Source organism: Trachemys scripta, chromosome 3 (genome assembly GCF_013100865.1).
Source record: "Trachemys scripta elegans isolate TJP31775 chromosome 3, CAS_Tse_1.0, whole genome shotgun sequence".
In the NCBI taxonomy this organism is placed as follows: Eukaryota; Metazoa; Chordata; order Testudines; family Emydidae; genus Trachemys; species Trachemys scripta.
Genome location: NC_048300.1, coordinates 106,112,164 through 106,127,924, shown reverse-complemented (window position 1 = coordinate 106,127,924; position 15,761 = coordinate 106,112,164). Strand labels below are relative to the sequence as shown.

Here is a 15,761-nt window from a genome sequence, read left to right as displayed (position 1 = left end):
CGCCCCCCAACCCACCACGGGCATATGCGGCACGTGGTGGATCCGGGCGGGGGCAGCGCAGAGCGGGCAGGAGCCGGGTGGGCGGCAGGGGCCGAATCCCCGCTGCTGCCAGGGAGCCCCGCGCCTCTTCCGCCCGCTCGCAGCTGCGGCTCCTTCCCGGCGGGACGCGCATCCCGCTGCCCCGGCCACATGTGGCGCGCCTCCCCCGCGCCTACTCTCCCTCCCGCCGGGAAGGAGCAGCTGGACGCATGCCGCATGTGGCCGGGGGGCACATCCCGCTGGGAAGGAGCCGCAGCCGTGAGCGGGAGGGAGAGGCGCAGGGCTCCCTGGCAGCAGCAGGGATTTGACCCATGCCGCCCAACCAGCCCCTGTCCGCTCCACGCTGCCCCCCGCCCGGACCCACCGCGCTACCCCGCGGGCTGCAGGGCTGGAGCAGCCTCCAGGTTGCGCTCCTGGCCCTGGGTGCAGCGGCCCGGGCAGGAGCCCTCTGTCGCAGTGTGGGGCTCAAAGCTGCCCCCGTCTCGCTCCCTTGCCAGCCCCCCTTTGCCCGCCGGGTGCCCAGGTGCCGGAGCTGACTTACCAGCTCCAGGATCCAGGCACCGCCGCCACCCCCTCCCTCCCAGGCTTGCGCCGCCATGCTGCACGCCTGGGAGGGAGGAGGAATGCTGCGTGGTTGGGGAAGAGGCGGGGCCAGGGCAGGGATTTGGGGAGGGAGCCAATAGGGGAAGGGGGCGGAGCCGGCGGGGGGGCGGAGCGCAACATTTCTTTTTTGTCCAGTGTCCCGACCAAACATCAGTCGGGATGCGAGACAAAGCAGCAAAAATCAGGACAGTCCCGATAAAATCGGGACGTCTGGTCACCCTAGTTGCGGCTGAGGTTAGGTCAACCCTCTCTGGGATTATAGCAGTCATGGTCAGCCCCTGCCGCAGGAGCAGTGGTGGGGCTGGAGCGACTGCAAGCGATCAGCCTCGAGGCCGCCGGAGCAGATGGCTGGGGGTCGGCCCTGGGGCCACCGGAGCAGTGGTCCTTAGGGCTGCTGGAGCAGCTGGCCAGTAGGCTGACTGCTGGAGTAGTGGTCCCCGGGCCAGTGGATCAGTGACCTCAGGGTGAAGCAGCAACTCGGGTTGGGTCAGCCCCTGCTGCAGGAGCAGCAGCAATCGTGGAGCAGCTGCTGGAGGTCAGCCCCTGACAGTACTGTGGTTGTTAGCCCTCTTCTCCCTCTTCCCCCCCCTCCATGCCCCCCTATTTTTACTAAAAGTCAGCAGGCTTCCATCAGTTTTTGTTTATTGCCCACGATCTGTCCCTGACTTTCACTAAAAATACCCATGACAGAATCTTACCCTTAATTATAAATAACAAAATAATCTAGGTCTGCAAGGAAGAAGGGCTACTGAACTAATCTCTGCTTTTGCACTTGGCTTTTCTCCTCCTCACCCTATCAGCTGTAGTTCTGGGAAGGAAATCTAGTAGCATCCAGCCAGTGAGATAAGAACATAAGAACCACCATCCTGGGTCAGACCAATGGTCTATCTAGTTTAGTCTCATGTTTTCCAACAGTAGCCAATGCCAGGTGCTTCAGAGTGAATGAACAGAACATGGCAGTTATCAAGAGAATGAAGTGTTCAGCATTTGAGTTCTAAAAAGGCCCCTAAACCAAGGCATCTATTCTGTAGTAGTTTGAAGGAGCTACAATGATTGAGTCTCTTGATTCATTTCTAAGCAAGCCAGGTTAATATAGTTACCCCTAGGAGAATAATCCAACGTGAAATTTGCTAAGAACAAGTTATCCATTGAAACCAAAAGCAGCTACCAATAATAATATTGGTTTAGTAGTCCTGTCATCCTCTCCCAGCTTCTGGCAGTCAGAGAATAGGGACACCAAGAGAATGGGGTTGCATCCCTGACCATCTTGCTTAATAGCCATTGATGGATGCATCCTCCATGAATTTACCTAGTTCTTTTTTTTAATCCACTTATAGTTTTGGTCATCACAACATCCCTGGCAATGAGTCCCACAGGTTGACTGTGTGTTGTGTGAAGTAGTACTTTTTTTTCTTTGTTTTAAAGCTGCTGCCTATTAATTTCATTGGGTGACCGCTGGTTCTTAAAGGAGTAAAAAACACTTCATTATTCACTTTTTCCACGTATTCCTGATTTTATAGACCTCTGTCATATCCCCTGCCCCTCAGTTGTCTCTTTTCCAAGCTGAAAAGTCCAAGTCTTTTTAATCTGTCCTTGTATGGAAGCTGTTCCATACCACTAATCATTTTTTTGCCCCACTCTGTACCTTTTGCAATTCCAATACATCTTCTTTGAGATGGGGCAATCAGATCTGCATGCAGTATTCAAGATGTGGGCATGCAGTGGATTCATATAGTGACATTATGATATCTACTGTCTTATTATCTATCTTGTTCCTAACATTCTATTAGCTTTTTTAACTGCTGCTGCACATTGAGCAGATGTTTTCTGAGAACTATTCACAATTATTCCAAGATCCCTTTCCTGAGAAGTAACAGCTAATTTAGCCCCCGTAATTTTGTGTGTATAGTTGGGATTATGTTTTCCAATGTTCATTACTTTGCATATATCAACTTTGAATTTCAATTGTCATTTTCTTGCCCAGTCACCCCGTTTTATGAGATCCCTTTGTAAATCCTTGCAGTCTGCTTCAGATTTAACTATCCTGAGTAATTTTCTATTGTCTGCAAATTTTGCCACTTCACGGTTTATCCCTTTTCCAGATTTGTGAATATGTTGAACAGCACTGGTCCCAGTACAGATCCCTGAGGAACACCTCTATTTAACTCTTGCCATTCTGAAAACTGACCATTTATTCCTACCATTTGTTTCCTGTCTGAATCAGTTACTGATCCCTTAATCCATCACTGCTTACTTTACTTAAGAGCCTTTGGTATGGGACCTTGTCAAAGGCTTTCTGAAAGTCCAATACACTATATCCACTGGATCACCCTTGCCCACATGTTTGTTGACCCCCTCAAAGAATTCTAGTAGATTGGTGAGGCATGATTTCCCTTTACAAAAGCCATGTTGACTCTTCCCCAACAAATTGTGTTCATCTTTGTGTCTGATAATCCTGTTCTTTCAAAAATTTTCCTGGTCCTGAAGTTAGGCTTACAGGCCAGGATTGCCTCTGGACCCTTTTTTAAAAAAAATGGTGGCACATTAGCTGCCCCTATTCATCTGGTACAGAAGCTGATTTAAATGATTGATTACATACCACAGTTAGTAGTGCTGCAATTTTATATTTGAGTTCCTTCAGAACTCCTGGGTGAATATTGTCTGGTCCTGGTGATTTACTACTCTTTAATTTATCAATTTGTTCCAAAACCTCCACTATTGACACATCAACCTGGGACAGGTCCTCAGATTTGTCACCTAAAAAGAATGGCTCAGGTGTGGGAATCTCCCTCATCCTCTGCAGTGAAGACTGATGCAAAGAATTCATGTAGCTTTTCAACCATGGCCTAATCTTTCTTGAGTGCTCCTTTAGCACCTCGATCATCCAATGGGCCCATTGATTGTTTGGTAGGCTTCATGTTTCGGATGTATTTTTTTTTTCTGTTGGATTTTGTGTCTTTTGTTAATTGCTCTTCAAATTATTTTTTGGTCTGGCTAATTATGCTGCAGTGTTACCTTATGTCCCAAACTCAAGCTAAGAGGGGCTTAATAGTCATCTGGAGATTTTTCCAGAGTGCAAGAGATACCTCCAACAAAGCACCAACTGAAATATGTCAGGGTGGTACACATTTTGCATCTCCTCTTTTGCTGCCTTTCAACTTGTTTTCTAAACACTTTTTTGTTGCTTTTGGCATGAGTGCACTTAAAAGCAGTATATCGTCAAGCACAGAGAATGCTCACTGTTTTATGTCTTTTAAAATCCATTCCAAGCACTTTCCTATAAGCAAATAAGCTAACTCTATGGGATACATTTGATAACAGATATTCTTTAGTTTGGGCGAGAGTTAACAAGCAAGTCTGTAATGAATAATGAAGTACTTTTTAGTGACACACAGCCCCTATTCACTAATGATTTACACCCTGAGTAAGGACTATTTTTGTGTAAGTTCAACAGATGAATCTTACAATGCAACCCTCTTGTATAACTTGCATAAAATAGGCATTCATCAAGGAGGATTACTCAAAATGGGTCTCTAAACTGCTACGTGCTGTGGGTCAGGATGCACAGTTCCAGACAGGGGTGGAGACCGAAGGAGAAGGCTTGGATTTAGCATAAAAATGCATGCTGTGTCAATTCATGAGCACAAATGAGAGAGGCATTTTTTTTAAAAATAGCTAGATGCAAAAGTTAAGGCTGCCCCAAGCACTTTCATGGCATTTAATCCAGGTTGAAAGTGAACTTGGCAATATTACAGGGGTAACATTTTTACACGCATGAGCTGTTCAACAGTTTCTCTAATGGAATCATAAGGAGCTCCCAGCCCTCCTATATCAGGCACCATTACTTTGTTTCACTGTTTGCTGTTTTTTTTTAAAAAAGCATGTTCATTGTAGTCCTGTGCAATCTGCAGCTATGCCATTGCAATGCTCTCTGCAACATGGCAGAATACTTGGCTGTAGTATTCTTACTGATAACCACAGTTCCCCGCCTCTTCTCCTGTTTTATCTGTCTCTCTCTCCCCCCTTTCTAGTTTTCCACCCACCCCCTCATACAAGTATACTATTGAGTATTCTAAAGTGACTATGCCATTGTTCTCTGCACCCTCCCAAAATTGTTTACTAGGCTGCCACTCCAATAGCTGAACTCCTGAAATGCTTGGCCACTAATGTATTATTGCCCCATCATTCAAATCACTTAGCCACACTTTTTAAAATCATGTTGCCTTCTATGATATAATTATACTCTTCAGCCTGATTGATCTACAGTACTTGGAGAGAGTTAACAGAATTGTCTTTCAAGTCCTTTTAGCGCTACCCCACCAGAAATCCCTTCTGTTGCATTAAGGCTAAGGTGAAACAAAAGTTGTAACATCAAAGTCCAAGCGACATTTAAAAATATACAAAGTAAAATCTATGTTGAATAGCCAGGATTTGAAATGCTATTTTAAAATATATGTATAATTTAAGGAAAATGCTTCCTGGTGGTGGGGTGGTGACTGTGGAGTACACATGTAGGGATGAAGAGTGTATGCCAGGCAAAAGATTTTTTTCTGCTCTCTGGAAACCCTCTGCAGTCTTCTTCCACCCCAATGAACTGATCTTTCACAGGGTAATAAACAGAACCTGGTTTTACAATTATTGACTGAAGTAGTTTTGCTATGCTTATAATGTCTGTTCTCAAACAATGACCTCTCTCTTCCTGTAACACTTTCTTTAAAAATAGAAGGGAAGGCAAAGAGGGTTAAGGAAAAAAAAGATAAGCGCCAAAACTGTCACAAGGGACCAGTGATTCTGAGTGCCCACTTTGAATTTGAGGAACTGTCCTAAATTGAGATGTCAGTGGAGGAGATTTTGGAACAAATTGATAAATAAACCAGTAATAAATCACCAGGACCAGATGGTATTCACTCAAAAGTTCTGAAGGAACTCAAATATGAAATTGCAGCACTACTAACTGTGGTACATCACCCATTGCTTAAATCAGGCTCTTTACCAAAGGACTGGAGGACAGCTAATGAAACGTCATTTTTTTAAAAAGCTCCAGAGGTGATCCTGGCAATTACAGGCTGGTAAGCCTAACTTCAGTGTCAGGCAAATTGGTTGAAACTGTTGTAAAGAACGGAATTATCAGACACAGAGATGACCCCAATATGTTGGGGAAGAGTCAACATGGCTTTTGTAACGGGAAATCATGCCTCATCAATCTATTAGAATTCTTTGAGAGAGTCAACAAGCATGTGGACAAGGATGATCCAGGGAATATAGTGTACTCAGACTTTCAGACAGCCTTTGACCAGGTCCCTCACCAAAGGCTCTTAAGCAAAGTAAGCTGTCCTGGGATTAGAGGGAAAGTCCTCTCATGGATCAATAATTAGTTAAAAGATAAGAAACAAAGGGTAGGAAAAAATGTCCAGTTTTCACATTGGAAAGAGGTGAATAGCAGGCACCCCAAAATTATCTGAACTGGTACCAGTGCTTTTCAACATATTCATAAATGATATGGAAAAGGAGGTAAACAGTGAAGTGACAAAGTCTGAAGACGATGCAAAATTACTCAAGGTAGTTAAGTTCAGTGCTGACTGTGAAGAGCCACACAAAACAGAGTGACTGGGCAAGAAAATTGTAGATGAAATTTGGTGTTGATACATGCTAAGTAATGCACATTGGAAAACATAATCCTCACTATACATCCTGTGACAAAGCTCTGGCCTTGTCTCCGTGGGTCCCACATTTCCTGGCAGATTTCGCTAGCCTCAGAGGCTCACTGTGACCCTCCACGTAGCCCTTCTCTCTCTAGAGGCAAGGGTCACAGCCCACTGAGCCATTTTCATCATAAGCCAGCAAGGGAGGTGAGGAGAAGCTACCCTCCCTTGCACAGTCTCTGTTGTCTCCCAGTCTCAGTGATTAAAAGGGGGCAAAGGGGGGAGCCCGGGCCCACCCTCTACTCCAGGCTCCAGCCCAGGGACCCTAATAGTATCAGCTATGGTAGCTGACCTTTTAGAAATAGGATGTGTACAATTCCCTGGGCCATTTCCACACAGCAGCCCCCACTTCCTCAAGATCCACTTCACCCTTACCTCAGGGCCGCCTTCCTTGTGCCTGATATGGTTTGTACTGCTCAGTCTCTCCAACAGCACGACTTCCTCCTACAGCTCCTGACATGCATGCCCACCTGACTAACTCAGAGGCTTTTAACTAGTTTCAGCCAACCCCTGATTGGCTTCAAGTGTCCCAATCAACCTAGCTGCCCTCCCTGCCTTCTGGAAAGATCTTAATTGGTCCCAGGTGTCTTAATTGACATAGAGCAGCTGACATTTGCTTATCCTGGTAACAGAGATTTGTTTAGCCTGTGGCTAATATATCTGTCTCCCATTACTTTACTATAACCATCTGGCCTTGCCCCATCACAATACAAAATGATGGGAACTAAATTAGGTGTTATCACTCAAGAAAGAGATCTTGGAGTCATCAGGGTAGTTCTTTGGTAACATCCACTCAATGTGCCTGAGCAGTCAAAAAATCTAACAGACTGTTAGGAAATGTACAGATAATAAGACAGACAATATCATAATAATACTAATATGTAAATTTATGGCATGCCCACACCTTGAATACTACATGCGGTTCTGGTTGCCTCACCTAAATATATATATATATATATATATATATATTTATATTAGAATTGGAAAAAAGTACAGAAAAGGGCAACAAAAATGATTAGGGGGATGGACCAGCTTCCATATGAGGAAAGATTTAGACTGGGTCTGTTCAGCTTCAAAAAGAAACGACTCAGGGAGGATCTAATAGAGGTTTATAAAATCATGAATGGGGTGGAGAAAGTGAATAAGGAAGTGCTATTTACCCCTTCACAGAACACAAGAACCAGAGTCACCCAATGAAATTAATAGGCAGCAAGTTTTAAACAATCATAAGGAAGTGATTCTTCACACAAAAGACAGTCAACCTGAAGAACTCATTGCCAGGGGTTGTTGTGAAGGCCAAAACCATAAGTGGATTGAAAAAAAGAATTAGATAAATTCATAGACTCATAGACTTTAAGGTCAGAAGGGACCATTATGATCATCTGGTCTGACCCCCTGCATGCTGCAGGCCACAAGACCCTTCCCTGGACTCTGCCGTTGAAGTCCCCAATCCTGTGTTTTAGTGACTTCAATCGGCAGAGACCCTCCTGCTAGTGATCCCTGCCCCATGCTGCGGAGGAAGGCGAAAAACCTCCAGAGGCTCAGCCAATCTACCCTGGAGGAAAATTCCTTCCCGACCCCAAATATGGCGATCAGTAATACCCCGAGCATGTAGGCAAGAGTCTCTAGCCTGACCCTTGTTGGCCATTATGCTATTTACGTACCATTGCTTGGTTTTCCTTGGCTACTATGTTTTACCATTAAACCATTCCCTCCATAAACTTATCTAACTTAATCTTAAAACCAGACAGGTCCGTCGCCCCCACCGTTTCCCTCGGAAGGCCGTTCCAATATTTCACCCCTCTGACGGTCAGAAACCTTCGTCTAATTTCAAGCCTAAACTTCCCCACGGCCAGTTTATATCCATTCGTTCTCGTGTCCACATTAGTACTAAGCTGGAATAATTCCTCTCCCTCCCTTGTATTTATCCCTCTGATATATTTAAAGATAGCAATCATATCCCCCCTCAGCCTTCGCTTTGTCAGACTAAACAACCCAAGCTCCTCTAATCTCTTTTCATACGACAGGTTTTCCATTCCTCTGATCATCCTAGTCGCCCTTCTCTGCACCCGTTCCAGTTTGAGTTCATCTTTTTTAAACATGGGAGACCAGAACTGCACACAGTACTCCAAATGAGGTCTCACCAGCGCGGCACCGGAGGCAGCAAACAGGGCGGCTAACAGCGGAGTTTGAGAGGGAGTTCTCATTGGAGGAGAAGGTATCTGTGTTTGTGTCTGTCTTTGTTGTCCTTGTGTGTTTAAGTTCATTAATGGCTATTAGCCAGGGATGCAATCCTATGCCCTGGGTGCCCCAAAGCCTCCAACAGTTGGATCCTGGTGCTGGGCAACATGGAATGGATCACGCAATAATTGCCCTATTCTGTTAATTCCTTGTAAAGCACCTAGCATTGGCCACTGTCGGAAGACAGGATACTGGGCTAAATGGACCTTTGGTCTGACCCAGTATGGCCGTTCTTATATAAGACTCTGCCCCATTTTACAGAAAGGTTTTAGGATGCAGCACTGGGGAAAGGATGATGGAGAAAAAGAGATGCTGTCAGCAAGCTGAATAGATACTGGCATTTCAGCAAGACTCTATTTCATACTGCAACAAAATAAGTCATTCCACTTGGCATAGCATAGGTTTATGAATAAAATGTGCAGTTCCGAAAAATAGTAGGAAGTTGCTAATATCACTTTTTCATCTCAGTTGTAATTTATTGTGCATGACAGTGAACACAATCTTTAAAGGTTACTGGAATACTGCATAGAGTTCTGGTGTCTACATTTTAAAATGGATGTTGAAAAATTAGAAAGGGTGTAGAAAAGAGCCACATAAATTATTTCAAAACTGGAGAAAATGCCTTACAGTTAAAGACTTGAAGAGCTTGATCTGTTTAGCCTATCAGAAAGAAGATTGAGCAATGACTTGATAACAGTATATAAACACCTTCCTGGGGAGAAAATACCTGGTACTAAAAGGCTCTTTAATCTACTAAGGAAAGATATAACAAGAACCACTGACTGAAAACTAAAGCCTGACAAATTCAAAGTAAAAATAAAGCACACATTTTTAACAGGGAGGATTATTAACCATTGGAACAGACTACAAAGGGAAGTGGTCTTGAAATCAAGACTGGATGCCTTTCTGGAAGATATACTTTAGTCAAACACAAGTTCAATTCGGGGCAACTGGATGAAATTTAATGGCCTGAGTTATACAGGTCTGTCTTGATGATCTAGTGGTCCCTTCTGGCTTTAAACTCTATGAATCTAGGACATACATTTCCAGATAACTAAACTGGTCTCTTTTGGTTTTGTGTTTTATTCAAAGACAGATTTTCTGTAAATCTATCTTCAGTTTGAAAGATCAAAGAAAATCCCTTTTTACCTGAAATTATCAGTTAATATATGCCTGTACTTCATGCAGTAAAATAACAAAGTATTCCAAATGTTAAACATGTTACTAGTATTAAAAAAACTAGTTTATTTTAGAAAATCTGATTATTGATTATTTGATTATTGAGTTGATGCAACAGAGACATTTTAGAATTTAGTTTCTACTGCTGAAATTTTAGAGATGCCATATGCTTAAAATAAAAGCACCTCCAATTTGTATGAAGTCGTTTCAATGATCAAATACTTCTAGTAAATCCTGGAGGAGAAAAGAAAGGCTACAATTATTACTCCTGGGGGAACCACTGCACATGAGCAGAATTTATGTCCCCTGTAGATTTTTTGCTTCCCCGCAGAAAATGACTTTCTGACAGGGAAACAAAGGGAAGTCACAAGAGTGGTCACGTGACCCTCCCCAGCAGTATGTTTTGGGTGCGCAGGGCAGCCGGCAGAGAGACAAAGCACTGTGGGGCAGGAGGCAAGACTGTGGGGCAGGAGGCAAGACTGCGGAAGACCTGGCTGGTGGTTCCTAGCCTGTGCCGGGCTCAGCTGCTACTCTGGGCTGGGGAGGATGGGATTTCTTCTTCCCCTGCACGATATCCAGCACTGGATCAGACTCATCCCCAGATTTCTTCCCCAGCTGCAGGAAGCTCTGCAAACTTCCCCCTCCCCCACTGCTTCCTGCACCCATCGCTCCTCAGCTGCACAGAGATCTGCTCCCCCATCGCCCAACCCCCTCATACTCAGACCCTCCCACTGAACCTCACCCCCACACACACACTCAGAACCCCCCCCCCCGAGGAGCCCCACTCCCCCTGCACCTGGACCACCCTGATGAGCCACCCGCACCCGGATCCTCACCCCACTGAGCCCCAACCAGTTCCACCTGGATCCCCACCCCACTGAGTCCCACTACCCCAGCATCTGGTCCCCCCCCACACCCAGACCCCTTCCCCTGCTGAGCCCCAACCACCTTCACCTGGACCCCCCTGCAGAGTCCCATTACCATTGCATCCAAAAAAACCCAACAATCCCCTCTGCATCCACATCCCCTCCACACCCAAATCCCCCACTGAGCTGTCCGCACCCAGATTGCTCCACACAGAACCCTCTCAACCCACACCTGGATCCCCCCACACTAAGCCCCTCCACACTTGGATCCTGCCTTGCTGAGCCTGCCTGCCCACATCAGGTGCACCTGGCAGAGAGGGGCAGGGCCTTTGGATATTTCTGGGGCAGGCCCAGTCCTTGCAGTGTGTCAGGGTTGGGTGCAGCCTCACCGCTGAGTCCATGCCCGGGGGGAGGAGGGGAACTGCACAGTGTTCTCCCACCTCTGTGCAGCCAGTGGCCTGTATTTCCCCAATGCCATGCTGGAGCCTCCACATTTATGTGATAAACAAAATGTGCAGAAATTTAAAATATTGTGCACAGCATTTTAAATTTTTTTGGCACAGGATGCCCTCAGGAGTATATTATAGGGCTTGATTTTTTCCACCCCTATTTACTTTGGCTACTACTTTACTCCATGAGTAGCCCCTTTAAAATCAGTGGAGTTACTGGGAGAAAAATTACTATTCAAGGCAAGTAAGAGTGGCAGAATCTGGTTCATCATTTGTAGATACCAGGCTTGATTCTCCTCTCACACCAATTTTACATCATCTAACTTCATTGGGTTCAAAATAGTTCCTTCAGATATACACTGTTATGAATGGATTGCTGTTCCCATGGCAAAACGGGCATCTGATCAATTTCTAATAATTTTTTATACACTTCTATAACACCAATTAAGTTAGGGGGATGTGGTTCTGGACTCCTGTTTCAAAGCCAGGCTTCTTAGCATTACCTAGCAAATGTTTCCGCCAGGCTTATATTAAAACAAGTGGCCTGGAGAGTTTCACTGAAACCATCCTGGGAGCTTGTCTTACCAGGAGGTACATTTTGCAAGTACAAATACTGTACTCACATAACATAAAGTTGTTGCTGTTGAACCCCCTTGTGAGAACAAGGTCAAACTATTACTGTCTGCTTCCAGTACATAATGGCTTGAACAGAGATGGGCAGAGACAGTTTATGCTCCAGTTGATGAGGCTGGATCTGGGGCTAAAAGTTGGGGAAGTTACATCCCGATTATAAGGCGATGATAATGTCGGTAGGGTCCCCTAGATTGCCTAGAAAGGAGAAACTCCAAGGGCAGGAAGACTATAATACACGAAGCCTGCGCTACCCGCGGGAAGCGTAGTTAACTGTTCATGGGCAGCAGTGTGCCAAGGAAGGCGCATCCCGCTGGAAGAGGCTCCGCTTTTGCACTTCACTTCTCCGGGCACAGAGCTCAGTTCCGAAACGCAACGCGGAGAAAGCGGGGAAGGGGGAGAGAAAGGGGTTATCTATTCTTGGTCCTGGGGGCATGGGGAGCACCGTGACAGCTTTAATAAAGGAAAAGTGGGCAGAGGGACAGAAGAAGGGTCACATACACAAGACAGAAAGAAAAGTTCTAGCGAAAGGAAAGGCTGGAAAGGGCAGGGAAAGACCGAGCGGGAAGAGAGCTCAGCTCGCAGAGCAGGCAGGTCACAGCAAGGCAAGCAGGGTGTGCGGAGGGAAGAGAGACGCAGAGACGAGAGAACTAGAGCGGGCACACGCAAGGGCAGAGCGGGACTTGGTCCCCAGCGCTCCGTCCTCTCCCGATGCCTCGGGCGGTGCAGCTCGTAGCCTGGCTGGAGTGGGGGTCGTCGGCCAGGTGCTAGGGGCGGCGCGGTTCTTACCTGCAGATAGGGCTTGCCCCTGGCCACGCCTCCCACCACGATGTCCGCGGACGCCATGGCCCCGGTGGGGGAGAGCCCGAAGCCCACATAGCCCTGGGTGCGCACCTCCAGGCGGAAGGAGATGCTGCTGCCCTGGTGGCCCCACAGGAGCCGGTATCCGGCCGCCCCGTCCAGCACGGCGCTGTGCGGGTAGCGCCCGGCTGCCGCGGTGGCGGCGGGGAGCAGCAGCCCCCACAGGAGCAGCGGCCAGCGGCGCATCCTTCCCGGGTGCCGCTCGCTCGGGCACGGAGAGGCTCGGTGCGAAGAAGTCGCCGGGCTCCAGCCTGCACCTCTCAGCCGGCGCTGGGCTCTGCTGCTGCAGCCGCCGCCGCGCACTGCACTGGGGGGGGGGGGGGGGCCTGCTCAGCCCGCCTCCGCTGCGGGCGGCACCAGCGCTGCCAGCCCCTGCTGGGAGCAGGGGGCTGGCTTTGTTCCCCCCTCGGGGCGGCGAGGTGATGGGGCGGGGGGCGGGTCACTGAGGGGAGGAAGGGCTGTGGGGGCGGGACCCAGAGGTAAGAGGCAGGGCGGGGGGGAAGGGGTCAGGAAAGGGAGGGGTCGGCACTCGGGGGAAGGGTCCTGGAGACCAGGAATGGGGGCGAGAGGGGTTCAGGGGAGAAGCGGCTGGGGGCCCACGTGGGGTTTTGCCTCCCCCTTTGGTTCGGTGAGTCAGGAGCCCCAACCCCCGCTCCATCGTCCCGTGAGCCCCTGGCCTGCCGGCTGCGGCTTCTCCTTCTTTGGGAGACGCCAGCCTGCCACACACTTTCCCCTGCTCCTGCTAATAGCTTGTGAGTAACCTCATCTGACACATCGGGCAACCGCAGTGAACCTCCAGGCACTGCCGGGACTCCGGTAAGGCACCACCTCGTGTAAATGGGAACACTGCATTTCCCTTGTTAGAGATCGGGGGCTTACTGGTCACGTCTTAGGGCTGTGACAGAGTGACTGAGCAGCTGGGAGGAAGGTGGACTCTAAAGGCGCCCCGCGAAGCTATGCTCTGGCTGGTGCACAACAACGCCAGCTTAAATGTCTTGCATCTAAATGTCACCATAGTGCCCCTATGAGAAGTTTGTACATAGAAAGTAGAAAAGATGCAAAGTGGAGAACACGGCTCTTATGCACAGGGCGAAGGCGTCTGTGTTTGAATGGAAAACACATGCCCCTACCACTCTGTACACATTTGATGCCTAATTCGTCAAGGAAACCTAAAGTAACATGCCCTTGGAAAGGTGCGCAGGTTGAATAATATGACTTGACGAAGTGGCAGAAGCAGAGAAATAGTTCTTTTTCACCAGGGAAGAAATCGGTGGGTACTCTTACAGGGAAAGTGCCTGGGACCTAACCCCATCCCACACACCTTATTATGCCCCTTCCTTGTATATTGCTAAAATGAGGCATGAGCAGTAGGAATGCCTGAAGTCACGTTTCCGTGTGTTCCTTTAACGCACTAAATTTTTTAGTTCTTCATGTTTTAAAAAAGCTTCCCAAATACATATCCCCATATAGGAAACGTTTCTGTTCCAGGGCAGCTCATCTTCAGCATTCTTTATCTGAAAGCGATAGTGCAGGCTCCCTTTTCTCATGGCTTCTGGTAGGTTCACCACCCAGGGCAGATGTTCTCAAAGGGAACTCCCATGAGGCTACGAAGAGCATTGCCTCCAAGCTACCAGGCTTGCGCTCACTTTTAAAACTACATATCCTTCACTGGCCATGTGTGTTAATTCATTTGGAAGTCAATTAGTATGACTATGCAGAAAGGTACCCAGAGATGGGGTGAAAAGACCTCTTAAAAGAGGAGACTGGTAATTTCAGGCCATAGGGGGAGGGAAAAATTGAAAGAGCGCATCAGAAGTGGGCTGGCATGCTAGTACAGGAAGGTAATATACTTATTGATTCTCAGTGTTTTATCCTTTTCTTCCGTCTTTCCTCAGCAACATTCCAGATCCATTCACTTGAGAGGTGTTGGGAAGATATACCCTGGATAGTCAAGTCATGGGTGTTATATAAGCACCAGAGTACCCATACCAACCAGACAATAACAAAGAAAATAAATTAAAAAATAAAATAAAATAAAAAATATCCCTGTAGTAAGAAGAGGCCCTGAGATATAAACCTTGGTAGCAGAGGCCCAGGTCTGAACCAAAGTAATGGTCAAGACTTTGCTAACATAAAGCAAAGTTAAGCTGTGAGCCAGAGGCAGGCCCTGCTCACAGAAGCTGGCAAGGAAAGGGCTGATGCTGCAAAAAGAGACATACCTCCAAGGTACTGGACACCAAATATCAGAACATTTGCATACTTGTACACTCCACACAGATAACAAGGAACAAGCTGACCCATCCCACTGACAGGGCCAAAGGGGTAATATGATGGATAGAGTTGTTTTGTTCGAACCAACATGTACAAGGTGAGAGGCGGCACCTTGCTACGTAGTGGGGTTGTACCTTGCTATGTAGAGGGGTTGCACCTCAATACGTCAGGAGTGATGTGTAACTTGTTTGTACCTCTGTATAAGAATGCACCCCTGAGTGGATGTCTTTGTCCAGCCTAGGGGGCAGTGGAAAGTCCCGCCACTGACTGAGCTGAGTCCATTGCCAGGGGGCACATATTCGTTGTACGTCCTGTAGAGTAAAGTCTAGAGGGAACTATTATTGTGCTTCATTTGACAATAAACCTGGCCGACGTGCCTTTGTACCTTACTAGAGTCTGTGGTCATTGGGGGTTCTCTTGGGATCTGCTGTGTCAGCTATCTGCGCAGAGCTGGGGCAGCACATCGAGGGAATACACGCACGCAGCCAATTGATATCAACATTGAACAGAGCAGAGCACCACACTGGGAGCGTCTGACAACAAACCCTACCCCAGTTTTACTCCAAAAAGGGAGAAGAACCTGAGACTCCATGAGGTTCACTAGGGACTTCACTACTGCTATTGATTTTAAAGATTCTAAGAGCTCAGATACCAGGATGATGGGCAGTAGTTAAAAAAAATTAAGAAAAGATAACTATATTCTACTTTCATACTCCCATTACTCTCCATTGGCTAGTATCTGTGAAGCTTACACGTATATTATTGGATTTATCCATACAGCACACCTGGATGCATCATTATCCCCATTTAACTGATGGGAAACTGAGTAGGCACAGAGATTGTGTGACTTGCCCAAGGTAAAACTGAAAGTCTGTGGCAGAGCCAGAAACTGAACCCCAATATTTTGAATCCCAGGCCAG

At 47.2% G+C, this 15,761-nt stretch overlaps 1 protein-coding gene across 1 annotated transcript in view; it reads right to left on the bottom strand.

The window, feature by feature from the left end:
• Positions 1 to 12,871, bottom strand: part of MOXD1 (monooxygenase DBH like 1) — a 93,094-nt gene extending 80,223 nt beyond the window's left edge. Inside the window, exon 1 of the mRNA XM_034765640.1 lies at positions 12,499 to 12,871. Coding sequence (XP_034621531.1) covers positions 12,499 to 12,756 — 258 coding nt within the window. The 5' untranslated portion in view covers positions 12,757 to 12,871. The remainder of the gene's footprint in view (positions 1 to 12,498) is intronic.
• Between the last annotated feature and the right edge of the window lie 2,890 nt (positions 12,872 to 15,761).